General features: G+C 41.6%; 1 protein-coding gene across 1 annotated transcript in view; it reads right to left on the reverse strand.

Annotated features, from left to right (window-relative positions):
• Window positions 1-1,874: 1,874 nt before the first annotated feature.
• Window positions 1,875-12,933, reverse strand: part of PROL1 (proline rich, lacrimal 1) — a 30,089-nt gene continuing 19,030 nt past the window's right edge. Inside the window, exon 2 of the mRNA XM_008587093.1 lies at window positions 1,875-3,128. Within this exon, the coding sequence (XP_008585315.1) occupies window positions 1,875-3,128 (1,254 nt within the window). The remainder of the gene's footprint in view (window positions 3,129-12,933) is intronic.

Below are 12,933 nucleotides of genomic sequence, written 5' to 3' on the forward strand. Positions count from 1 at the left end.
CATAAACTCAGAATGCTAGAGATACAGGGAATGTTACAAACGACCCTTTCTGTTCCGTGTTCCCACTAGCTTTTAAGGAGACTCCTCTCTGGAACAGTCTTAATTTTGTCTTATGTTTGGTCAACTGCTCTTTGGGTCCTCTCTCCTGCCAGCCAAGTGCACATAAATGCAGGCTACACAGACCTATATACACTTGCATGCTACATTTGACAGTGGCCTGATGTAGTTTCTGACAAAATTGTTAAGACATTCTTAGTCATCTTTCTATGACTCGATGGCATGGCCATTTTTCCCAGGACTTGTGAGCTTTATGATGGCAGTGGTATCTAACAGGTACACTCCTCTGTACAAAGAGAAATTGGGAAAGTAAGAATGTGTGTTTATTTAATTTTCTTTAAATGAAAATGAATATGTATGCAAAAATTTCAAGCCTTCCTGGAGGCTTATAACTTAGTTTCAGAATCATAGGTAGCTATGATTCAAAAAGACTTTGTGTTCTGTCTTTTGGGGAAGTCTGGTTTATTCAGTTCAGTATTCAAGGGAAATCCCAGGATCTAGGGAAATTATTTTCTAATAGAACAAGAACTCCAAATGGCATGGTTGAAGTGTCTGATACATTATGAAGAGGAACAACAATGTGGGGAAAAGTTGGGCAGACCAGCTGGGCATGGTGGAGCTGGTGGGAGGTACCCCTCCTAGAGTCATACTGTATATAACCTGCACAACGTTAGGGGTAGCTCAGAGAAGCCTGAATCATGGGGATGGCTCTGAGTCTTGGGTGGAAGTTGTTTTTAACAGGGATGAGGGGTGTAGAAGGTTAACAAAAAGTTAATAGGGAAAAGGTGTGCTGAATGTGAGATGAAGTCAATGGAGGATGTCACAAAAACCAGTGAGCCCCTATGCTCCAATGGGGCTCCATCACAGTGATGTGAGTCAACAAACTCATTTTACTCATGGGGAAGAGAAGAGAAATAAGCAGGTATATTTCCTTATAAAAGTTGTCCCCCCAGGTTGCCAGGCTAGCCTGGCAGCTGAAATGAGGCTCATTGCAGAGACAGCAAACATTGTTCTCATTAAAAATTTTGTGGGGAGCATGTGGGGAGACAGTTGCCCAAACTGGAAAGGATGAATAGCTCTTTGATGGCAGGAAATGTATTTTTTTACTATTGGCTTCTGTTGACTTTGTTTGCACATGTCTAGAAAAGTGCTTCATGGTAGAAAGCATCCATTATATATTTACTAAAGGAAGTTCAAATTGGGAATTAAACTAGAGCTGGCATAAATCTGTCCAGTTTTTTCTAGCAGGAACAGCAGAGGCAGGAGAGAACTACAGGGCAGAGACTAATGGCTCTATGCAGGACAACTAGTGTGCGCTGGTTTACTTGTAATGTCTAAGATGTGTAGAGATTTAGAAGTCAGATTATGATAATGACAACTGATGAGGAGATTTGTTAGTTACATCCCTGCACTGAACAGTTCCTGTTGAGTGGCCTTTTCTCTACTGTCCCAACTCTCATTCAGGCTCCCTTCGCCCCATCAAGCCTAGGCTCATTACCAGCTCCACTGTGGCTAGACCCTGAATGCTTCAATATCCCTTATTGGTTCTTTTAATCTTGCCCACTCTCTTTAAACAGAACTTTTATTAACTTTTTTTTTTTTCCTATAAAGTCTCTGTTTCCTTCTGGGAACCTTACGTAGCTGTTGGTAGGTGATAAGACATAGGCTAGAGTGGTAGTCATCATGACAGCAATAGGTGCATACTATTGCCCGAATACTTTGTTTGGTGTATGATGGTTAGATCAGGGTTGGTTCCTCCAAAATCATTGAAGTTTATTTCTCCTAAGAGCTCAGAGCAGTTTGGAAAATATCATTTCTCACATCTTCAAAATCTTTCCAAAAATGGAAAGGATTTTCTGATAAAAATTCTTAAATGCTGTGCTGCTTGATGTAGTTTGATTGGGGGTTGTAACTTGAGTAGTGGCACTGAGCAATATGGTGGAGAGAGGGCTGGTGATACTTTCAGTAGTATCCTTAGTAGATGTTGTAGTGTTGGTTGCTGCTGATGTGGGGGTGGTGGACGCTGTTGTTGAAGAGGTAGATACTGTTGAGGAGGCAGTGGTTTCTGTTGTGGTGGCGGATTCTGTGGAAGTGCTGTTGATTGTTGCTGTGGTGGGTTCTGTGAAAGTGATGCTGGCGGTGGTGGTGGTGGGTTCTGTGGAAGTGCTAGTGGTTGTTGTGGTGGTGGGTTCTGTGGAAGTTCTGGTGGTAGTCGTGCTGGGTCCTGTGGAAGTGCTGGTGGTTGTGGTGGTGGTAGGTTCTGTGGAAGTGCTGGTGGTTGTTGTGGTGATGGGTTCTGTGGAAGTGATGATGGTTGTGTTTGTGGGTTCTGTGGAAGTTCTGGTGGTGGTTGTGTTGGTGGGTTCTGTGGAAGTGCTGGTGGTTGTGGTGGTGGGTTCTGTGGCAGTGATGGTTGTGGTTGTGGTGATGGGTTCTGTGGAAGTGATGATGGTTGTGGTTGTGGGTTCTGTGGAAGTGCTGGTGGTTGTTGTGGTGGTAGGTTCTATGGAAGTGCTGGTGGTGGTTGTGGTGGTAGGTTCTGTAGAAGTGATGGTGGTGGTTGTGGTGGTGGGTTCTGTGGAAGTGATGGTGGTTGTTGTGGTGGTGGGTTCTGTGGAAGTGATGGTGGTTGCTAATGTGGTGGTGAGTTCTTTGGAGAATGTGGTTGTAGCTGTGGTGGTTGGGTTTATCTGAGATTTAGGGTTAAAGAAGGGAGGGTAAATAGGATAATATGCAAAAATAAAGGGAGGTTGGCGTCTTGGCACCCTAATAGGTTCTGGAAGGTAAGGTCTTGGTTGGAAAGGTGGAATTAGATAACCTGGAAAGGGTCGATGTTGTCTAATAGGTCTCAATGAAAGGGGTTTATATGGAGTGAGCACTGGGTCAAAGCGAGGAGGAGGATATGGTGGAACTCGTCCTGGGACAAGGTGAAGGGGAGGTGATGGAATAAGTCTCAGGCTGTGGAAAAGAGGAAAGCCTGGTGGAACCCGTAAAGGCCTGTAAGGTAGGGGAGGTGGTGGCAGCTGGCCTGGTAGATATGGTTTCCTGAAGACTCTTTGGCTCTCACTGGGCTGTGGAGATAAAAACAAAAACAAAAACAAGGTTTCTAAATTTGATCATATAAAGTTCAGACATTAGGATATATAATTTTTAAGGTTATACAGTCATATATTTCCCTTCTGGAAGCTTGGGCACTCAAAGAAAAATATGATACTATTAAATGCAAAAAAAAAAAAAAAAAAAAAGACCACCTTGCTATCTGACCTACAGGTTTTAGAGGGGGCCAAATCACCTTAATTGCCTTTAAAAGAGACCACCTTTGGAAGTAGTTTCAAATGGAGGTAAATTCTCCAGTGAGACTACCTGGGAAAATTCTTTCTTAATCCATTCCAATAATTCAGTGAGACCAGGCTCTGAACCATTAATTAATTGTGTAACTGTTTATTAAGAAACTATTATATACCGTACATCTTTCTAGAGACTAAAAGAAACTGACTTAAGACAGGAACTCTTCCTTACATGAGTCTGAAATCTAGTAGAAGGTATAACCCCCAAACTACATTATAAGGAAATAAAAAGCCTATGGGAGGCAGCAGTATGTTGGTTGAGATGAAGATGCTGGGGTCTGATTGCTAGAGCCAGTCCTTCCACTGCTGCATGTTAGCTAGGTGAGTTGCTTACACTCTCTCTGCCTCTGTTTCCTCATTTCCAAAATGGTTCTAGAAATAGTTCCTACTTTATATAGTGTTTGATAGGATTATATGTAGTCTATGTAAAGTGCTTATACATAGTAAGGCGCGATAAGAACTCAATATAAATTTCAACTATTTTGTACCCCATGATTAACAAACTAGTGGCTTATAGATGGCAGCAGTTCAAGAAAGACTTGGTAAATAGTGCAAAAATTCTAGATGTGATAGCAATTTAGAGGGAAAGTTTAATTTTGATAAAATAGAGAATTAAAGATTGCCTTATAGAGAAGATAGCATTTGAAACGATGCTAAAATAATACAGTTGAAATGTGATGGAAAAAGCCAAATTAAAAGAATATCATAGCAAATGGACAGGGTCAGGAAAGTATAAGTCCTACTCGAAGGAAAGTAAGAAGACCAGTTTGCTTGGAACAGAAGCTTTAGGAAGGTGCAAGACTCTGGTCTCCACATTTATCTCCTTGCTTCTGGGTCTTTGTGACATATTGCCATTGGAAACACCAAACCTCTGGATCAGCTCTGTACAAACTTCTCTCCCTACTCCTACTTCTAGAGTGATGAACATTGCTGGAGAATGTTACATTCCCTGAGTATTAGGAACACTAGAGATTCATAGTGCTTGTCTTCCTCTGGTGCCTCAGCATGGTTAAACTATTTCCCCTTCCCATTTTTACCAAAAGTATATCTTCTCACTATCTATACCTCACTTCTATCCTTCTCTCTCCCCCACACATCCAACAGAAGATGATGTTGCCATCTATTTCACAAAATTGAGGCTATCACATGTGAGAATTCTCTTTCCTGCCTACACCCCTGTAAAACTCGGGATGTAGCTGTTCCTTTCTTCCTGTGTAAGATCATCCTCTCCCTCATGTAACTTAAACCTCTTTCTAATCCCAGCTCTGTTTTTTCAGTCTGTTATGCTGATTCACATCTCATATAGGATCCCTTTCTCAATCTAGTGTACACTGTAGCTATCGACATCAGCTTATCTCTTTCCATTCTTACCAGATATTGGAGAAGTTCAGACTATATTTTCTGCTCCCACTTTCTCATTTCCTTCTGGCTATTTATCCTGGTTTCTGTCACCAACACACAACTGAATGTCTTTTACAAAGATCAGTGATGACTCAAACATCCTAGGTCATTGCAGAGGGAGCCACAGCTGTGCTCTGGTCTCATGACTGATTTTTCTCTGGCTACATTTATTAGTGCTCTTTTTTGACAACTGATGCGAGGATTCCCAAACCAGAATCCTAGGACAAACGGCCAGATGAAGAAATATAAGCCAGGTTTATGAAATTATCTCTTTCTTTGTAATTTGAACTAGGAAAGATTGAGATTTCCCAGTTAGAAGTTGGAAACAAAATGTGAAAATTAAAGGAAACAGACAGAGGCTGGGACATTTATAAGGGCCACATGCAAACTAAGCTACGAGGACACAGAAACTATGTAAACAGAGCATGTTTCCTCAGAGAGGGAACAGTGCAGAGAAGCAGGGATGCCATGAGAAGTAGGTACTGGTTTTTAGGGCTGCCTGGGTTTCCAGTGCTAGTTCTACCTTACATTTATTCTTGTATTGACTGCCCTTTTTCCTGAGATATCTCAAATGGGGCCTTGTTCTTGGCAGCCAACCAAAAAAGGCCTGTAAGCTTGTAAAAAAAAGCATTCAGCCTCATCTTCTGCCACTCATCTATGCATCCTTTGCTTTGACCATGTAGAACTACTACTAGTTCTTTCAGCCTAAGGAGCTCTTTCCCCTCCCTGTGCCTTTGTACAAGTTCTTCCACCAGCTGAGAATGCTTCACTGCCTCCCTAATTTCCACCCACCTGGCAAGCTCATCGTCTTCCTTCAAAATGTTTCAGTGGCTTCTTTTTTCCCCTCATTAATTTAATTTGAAAATTAAAAGAATTGTACAGAAAGTATCTTTATTTATTTATTTATTTTAACTTCTCAATATACATTGTAGTTGATTTTCATGACCCTTTACCCATTCCTCTTCAGAAAGTATCTTTACACAATATACAGTCAACCAAAATTTTACCTGTGTAAGGCTTTCACTGGAGCCAAAAGAAAACTTTATCACTTTTCCTCATAGTGATAATAATTATTTGTTTTGATATTTTTCTCCTCTTTTAGACCATGTGCTGTTTTATTATTGTTGAAGGAAGAGATTATATCTTTTTTCCTGCTGTTTCATTATCTTATATACTTTTTCACAAAATGATACTTGCATAATTTATTTTTTACAGTACTTCAGGTTTCAGTTTTCAAGGGCTCTATTCCTGATTGCTGTGGTTTTAATGCTGGATTAGTTAGTCAACATGTTATGCCTGGGATTGGTAATCCAAAATAGAACTCTCCACCCTGATGTCAGCCTCCAGTGTGCAGAGTAACACATGGAAGACTGAGGGGAGTGGGTGGAATGGTGGGGAGGAAGGAGCGGGGAAGGCACAAACCAGTAGCCGCTCCAGCCCTGCTGAAGTTTCACGTTTTGTCTGTGAGTTTGTTCCTGGGCAATGTGGGAGCTTTTCCAGGATAGGTAGCTTTAGCAAGTGGGGACAGCCAGGGGCTGGAAGGATTTAATGTTATAACTTGTGAGGCAGGGAGAATGCAGGATAGCTGACTAGAGAGATTTGGTGCTAGCTTCCCCACCATTCCCTCTTCCCAGAAAGACACCAAAACAACAAAAAAATATATTTTGACTGGAATGACTAAAGAAATACACTGCAGAGCACCAGGAGAATGACAAAATCTGTGTGAAGCATGGAAGAATGGGAATAGCACCATAGAGAGCAGAACAAAGCAGCCAGCCTCTGCCCTGCCACAGGGATCAGCTTGGAGTCAGTGGAGAGAAGGCTTGCTATAGGCTCCACAGCTGATCCGCTGGCCCTCTACAGAGCTGCCAGGACCTGCTGCAACCAGTATACACCTGCTCACTAAATGACAGCAGATCAGGCAAGTGCTTTGATCCTCCAAAGTAGGCCTCTACATGTCTGCCAGGCTTACAACCACAACAACCCTGTCTGGTGTCACACACCCCAAGTAATTGCCAAAGGCCTCACTGTCTAGGCCACAAAGGCATCCACAGACAACTCCAAGACTGTATACAGCTGAAGAAGACACACTGAGACTGCACTAATGCATTCACCCAGAATCAAGCCTAAAATGCCCAACACAACTGTCAATATAGAACGCTTCTACAGGAAAGAGATTCTCTCTTCAAAGACTACTCCCAAAATTAAAAGAAGTGACTACAGAGTTTTGGTCAAGATGGTGGAATAGACAGTCCCCAGCATCATTCTCTCCCACAAACCAACCAATTTACAAATATAAAAATGTAACATCAGTCAAGCTGGCACCACTGGAGCTCAGGGGAAGAGGAAGAGAGACCTATGGAGTTCATGAAGGCAGGAAAAACCACAATGAGAGAATGAAAAAACTGCTCAGAGTGTTTTGGGCTGCAGCTGCTTTAAGGCTGGAGCTGCTGAGCACATGGAGCAGTAGCTGGCAGAGGGCACAGCTGTGCCCTTTAGATGGAGTTACTTGTAGGCAGCAGGGGAGAAGAGGGCGTTGGTGGCCCCTAGGACAGCAAGACCATTAACAGGGCTCCCATGGACCCACACAGGAGTGAGGAGCCAGAACAGCTGAAAAAGGGGAGCCATTTAGGGGCCAGTGAGTCATCACAATGGACCGGTGCAGGGCCCAACCCATGGGAAGTGTTTGGAGCTTGGGTGGTGGGGGAGATGGGCCCACCAGAGGAACACTGGAACACAGCAAGGACTGCCAATTCATCCCCGAATCAGTGCAGGACAAAGCTGAGGAGACTGGTCAGGAATATAGAATTGCATGGGGTGCAGTTTGATGAAAAAACTCAGGCCCAGATGAGAGTTTCTACACAACCCTGGTGCACCAGGTCTCTGGAGAGCTGGAAGTACCTATAAGGTCAACCATTAAACCCTGAGCTGCACAAAAAGCTTTTCCTAGAGAAAAAGCAGCAAAGCAGCAATTTAGCTCAACCACACAGCTCAAGTAGTTGTTCCCACAGGAAGTTCCCCCATTTTAGAAGTAAGCAAAGGACAAAAAATTAGTTCTGGCCTAGGCACACCACCAGTGCCTTGGGGCCCACCAGGGGACATAAGGCATGGAGCCAGAGACTGGAACCCTATCCACAACCACTCACACCACCAGCATCTCAGGGCCCACCTGGGGACCCAAGGCTTGGAGCCAGGGACTGCACCCCCCTCCCACAACCTGGCACACCATGCCAGTGCCTCTGGGCCTGCCCAGGGACCTGGGGCATGAAGCCAGGGACAAGACACTCCCACAACCAGGCACACGGCCAGCACCAAGGAGCATGCCAAAAACATCACCTCCATGTGGGTGGCCCACCACAGCCTCCACAATAACCGCAGCTGCCGCAGAAGTGGCTAGATGCTACAACCACTATGCAGATGATCTGCCAACCACTGGAGTGCATCAACACAATGAGAGTCAACAGCAGAGATAAAGAAGAAGAGGATGTCTCTCTCCACAAAACCCATTTCAGAGTGACAGAAGAAGCATCTGCTATATGATAATATTGGGGTACCTGATCACACCTCTTAGCATTGGACATATCATCTAGGCAACAAATCAATGGAGTAACTGTTATTCTTTCAGATGGAGAGAAGAAATCTAGGGCAATTAGAAGGGTAGGGAGAGGGAGGGGGGGTTGGGAGAGATTGGACAAAGGCCATAAATAATAATTATGATTTGTAACAATATATATGCTAGTAATATTGATTTGATGAACATATCTCAGTGTTGAACCCCCAAAATATGTATAAACAATTTTGATTCAATAAAAAAATAAATAAAATAAAAGAAGTGATGACACCACTAGACATCAAGGCAGAGATAAAAGAACCATGAAAAAACAGGGAAACATGACATCCTGGACAGAAGACAATAATTCTCCAATATCAGACCCCAAACAATAGGAAACCAGTTAAATGCCTGAGAGGAATTCCAAATGAGAATCTTAAGGAAACTCAACATGATGTAAGAAAAAATAGAAATTACAGTGAAGTCAGAAAAATAAACCAGGTCATGAATGAGAAATTCAACAGAAAGATAGAACAAAAAACATAGAATCATATCAATAGATGCAGAAAAATCATTTGATAAAATTCAACATTGCTTCATGTTTAAAACTCTCAACAAATTAGGTATAGAAGGAAAGTATCTCAACATAATAAAAGCCATATGTGACATATCCACAGCTAATATTACCCCAAATGGGGAAAAGTTGAAAACTTTTTCTCTAAGAACAGGAACACGACAAGGATGCCCAGTCTCACTTCTTTTTTTTTCCTTTTTGTCTTTTTTACTGACCGGCAATGGGATCGCAACCCTCGGTGTTGCGCCCGCACCACGCTCAGCCAGTGAGCAGGAACCAGTCTCCACATGGGATCCAAACCCTCGGCGGGAGCGCCGCCACACTCCCAAGTGGCGCACTCTCCAGTGCACCACTGGGCCGGCCCTCACTACTTCTATTTAACATAACACTGGAAGTTCCAGCCAGAGAAATTATGCAAAAGAAGGGAATAAGGGCATCTAAATTGGAAAAGAGGAAGTCAAATTGTCCCTGTTTGAAGATGACATGATCTTATATATAGAAAAACCTAAAGACTCCACCAAAAACCCTGAGAGTTGATAAATAAATTCAATAAAGTTGCAAGATACAAAATCAATCTATAGAAGTCAGTAGTGTTTATACACATCAACAATGAACCAGCAGAAAAAGAAATCAAGAAAGCAATCCCTTTTACAATAGTTACCAAAAACGAAAACAAAAACAAAAAACTTTAAGAATAAATCTAACCAAGGAAGTGAAAAATCTCTACAATGAAAACTATGAAACACTGATGAAAGAAGTTAAAGAGACACACAAAATATGGAAAGGCATCCCATGCTTATGGATTGGTAGAATTAATATGTGAAAATGTTCATACTACCCCAAAGCAATCTACAGATTCAACACAATTCCTATCCAAATACCAATGACATTCTTCACAGAAATAGAAAAATCAATCCTAACATTCACATGGAATGACAAAAGACCTTGAATAGCCAAACCAATCCTCAGCAAAAGGAATACAGTGGGAGGCATTATACTACTTGACTACAGTAACCAGAACAGCATAGAAACAGTAACAAGAACAGCATAAAAACTGGCATCAAAACAGACACTTGGACCAATGGGACAGAATAGAAAGCCCAGAAATAAACCCAATACTTGCAGTCAACTGATCTTTGACAAAGGTGCTTTAAAACATATACTGAGGAGAGAACAGCCTCTTTAATAAATGGTGCTGTGCTGGGAAATTTGGATATCCACGTGTAGAAGAATGAAACTAGACCCCTATTTCTCACCATATACAAAAATCAACTCAAAATGGATTAAAGAGTTAAATGTGAGACCTGAAAATATAAAACTTTTAGGAGAAAACACAGGGGAAATGTTCCAGCACATAGGACTAGGCAAAGACTTTACGAATGAGACTTCAAAAGAACAGGCAAAAGAAGCAAAACTAAGCAAATGGGATCTTATCAAACTAAAAACCTTCTGCACAGCAGAGGAAACAATCAACAGAGTAAAAAGACAGCCCATGGAATGGGAGAAAATATTGCAAACTTTGCATCTGATAAGGGACTAATATCCAGAATATACAAGGAACTTAAACAGCTCAATAATGAAAAAACAAATAACTCAATGAAAAAACTGGGCAAATTAGCCAAATAGACATTTCTTAAAAGAATACATACAAATGGGCAACGGGTATATGAAAGAAATGCTCAACATCACTAATCATCAGGGAAATGCACATCAAAACAATGAGATATCACTCCAGTATGAATGGCTGTTATCAAAAAGACAAAATAACAAATGCTGGCAAGGATGTGGAGAAAGGGGAACTCTTAAACATTGTTGGTGGGAATGTAAATTAGTATAGCCATCATGGAAACCAGTATGGCGTTTTCTCAAACAACTACAGATAGAATTGTCATATGACCTAGCAATCCCTCTGGTTATATACCCAAGGGGTTGGAAATCATCATGTCAAAGAGATACCTGCACTCCCATGTTTATCGCAGTTCTGTTCACAATAGCCACGATATGGAACCTATCTAAATGTCCATCGGCAGATGAATGGATAAAGAAAATGTATTGTACATACACAATGGAATACTACTCAGTCATGAAAAAGAATGAAATTCTGCCATTCACAGCGATATGGATGAGCTTGGAGAAAATTATGTTAAGTGAAATAAGCCAGGCACAGAAAGAAAAATATTGCATGTTCTCACTCATATGTGGGAGCTAAAAAGAGAACAAAACAAAAAAATGAAACAAACAAACAAATAATAATAAGTTGAACTGTTAAAAGGAGAAAGAACTGGTTGCTACAGTTAGGAAAAGGGAGGCAGGAGGGGATATAGTGAGAGGCTGGTCAATGGACACAAAGTTACAGCTAGACAGGAAAAATAAGTGCTTTTGGTGTACAGCCGACCCAGGAATCTATAATTAACAGCGATTTACTGTGTATTACCAAATGACTAGAAGAGAGGAGATCAAATGTGCATATCACAAAGAAATGATCAAGTTTTACAATGATGAATATGCTAATAACCTTGAATACATCATCACACATTGTGTACATGTATTGAAATATAACTCTGTACCTCGTAAATATGCACACTCAGTGTCTTTCAACAACAACAAATAGAGCTATTTTTGTTTTGTGAACATTATCTTTCTTTGGTTGTATGAGACCAATCGTTAAAAGTCACGCATTTTGAGGAGAGAGTATTTCAGAGTGGTTATGAACTTAATTGCAGGAATTTGAGAAACCTGGAGTCCTTCTCCTGCCTGCCTCCCTCCCTCCTTTCCTTCCCTCTTTCCTTCAAGGAAACATTCGTTGGACATCTATTATGAACATTGGGCATACACTTGTCAACTAAACAAGGTCCTTACCATCATGGAGATTTTACTATAATGAGGGGAAAAACAATAAAAAGTTATGGGTAGTATGTACATAAACTGATGTGTGATATCAAGCAGTGACAAATGCTATAAAAATGAAGTGAGGTAAGAGATGGAGGATGAATAGTGACAAAGTGGTCAAGCCAAGGATTTTCTGAGGCGGGAATGTTTGAGAAGAGACAACTGAAATTCAGGAGTAAATGTGTAGATATCAAAGAGGAGAGCATGACAAGAAGAGGACACAGCAAAAACCCTAAAATAAGAGTGAGATTGGCAAATTCACGGAACCCTGAGGCTTCCACTGTGGGTGAAACTGAAGGAGTCGGAGTCAGGTTGGAACCAGGGAGTTAAGAGTCGTGGGAGGACCACACAGCATTTTGTGGGCAGAGTAAGGACTTTGTTTTTTATCCTAAGTATTATGGAAAACCACTGGAAGGTTTTGAAGAGAGGAGCGATATGGTAACATTTACTTTGTAGGAAGATCTTCCAGCTTGTTGTGTAGAGAATAGACTGTAGGGGCAAGAGTGAAAGCAGGGAGACAAGTTATTGTTGCAGAACAGGTGAGAAATGACAGTGGCTCGGCCTAGAGTGGTGGTAGAAGGATGGTAAGCAACGGTCCGATTCAGGTTATGGTCTGAAGGCAGAACTGGCAAGATTTGGTGAAGGACTGGATCTGGAAAGTGATAGAAAGAGTCAAAGATGATTTCAAGTCTTTCAGCCTGAGCAACTGGAATTGTGGATACAGATAAAGAATAGAAGAGCATGAGGACTGTATCCTGGGATACCGTGACATTTAGAAGTCAGGAAGATGAGGTGTGTCCAGAAATGGAGACCAACAAGAAGTGGCCAGTGCAGTGGGAGAAAAATCAAGAGAGTGGGGTGGAAGAAAAATAAAGAATTTGTTTTAAGTAGCAGACAATGGTCATGTCAAATACCATTTAGATAACACTAAGAGGAGGACTGAAATTTGACTATTATGCCAAGCCATTGGGAGTGCAATTGAACAAGAGTGGTTTAATTCAAATGATCTGGGCACAATCTGCTTGGAGTAGGTTTAAGAGAGAACTGGAGAAGAAGTGAAGGGGCAACTTTTCCAAAATGGTTTTTAGTAATTGGTGGGAGACATAAGACCAATG

Source organism: Galeopterus variegatus, unplaced genomic scaffold, assembly GCF_000696425.1.
Source record: "Galeopterus variegatus unplaced genomic scaffold, G_variegatus-3.0.2 Scaffold4248, whole genome shotgun sequence".
Classification (NCBI taxonomy): Eukaryota; Metazoa; Chordata; class Mammalia; order Dermoptera; family Cynocephalidae; genus Galeopterus; species Galeopterus variegatus.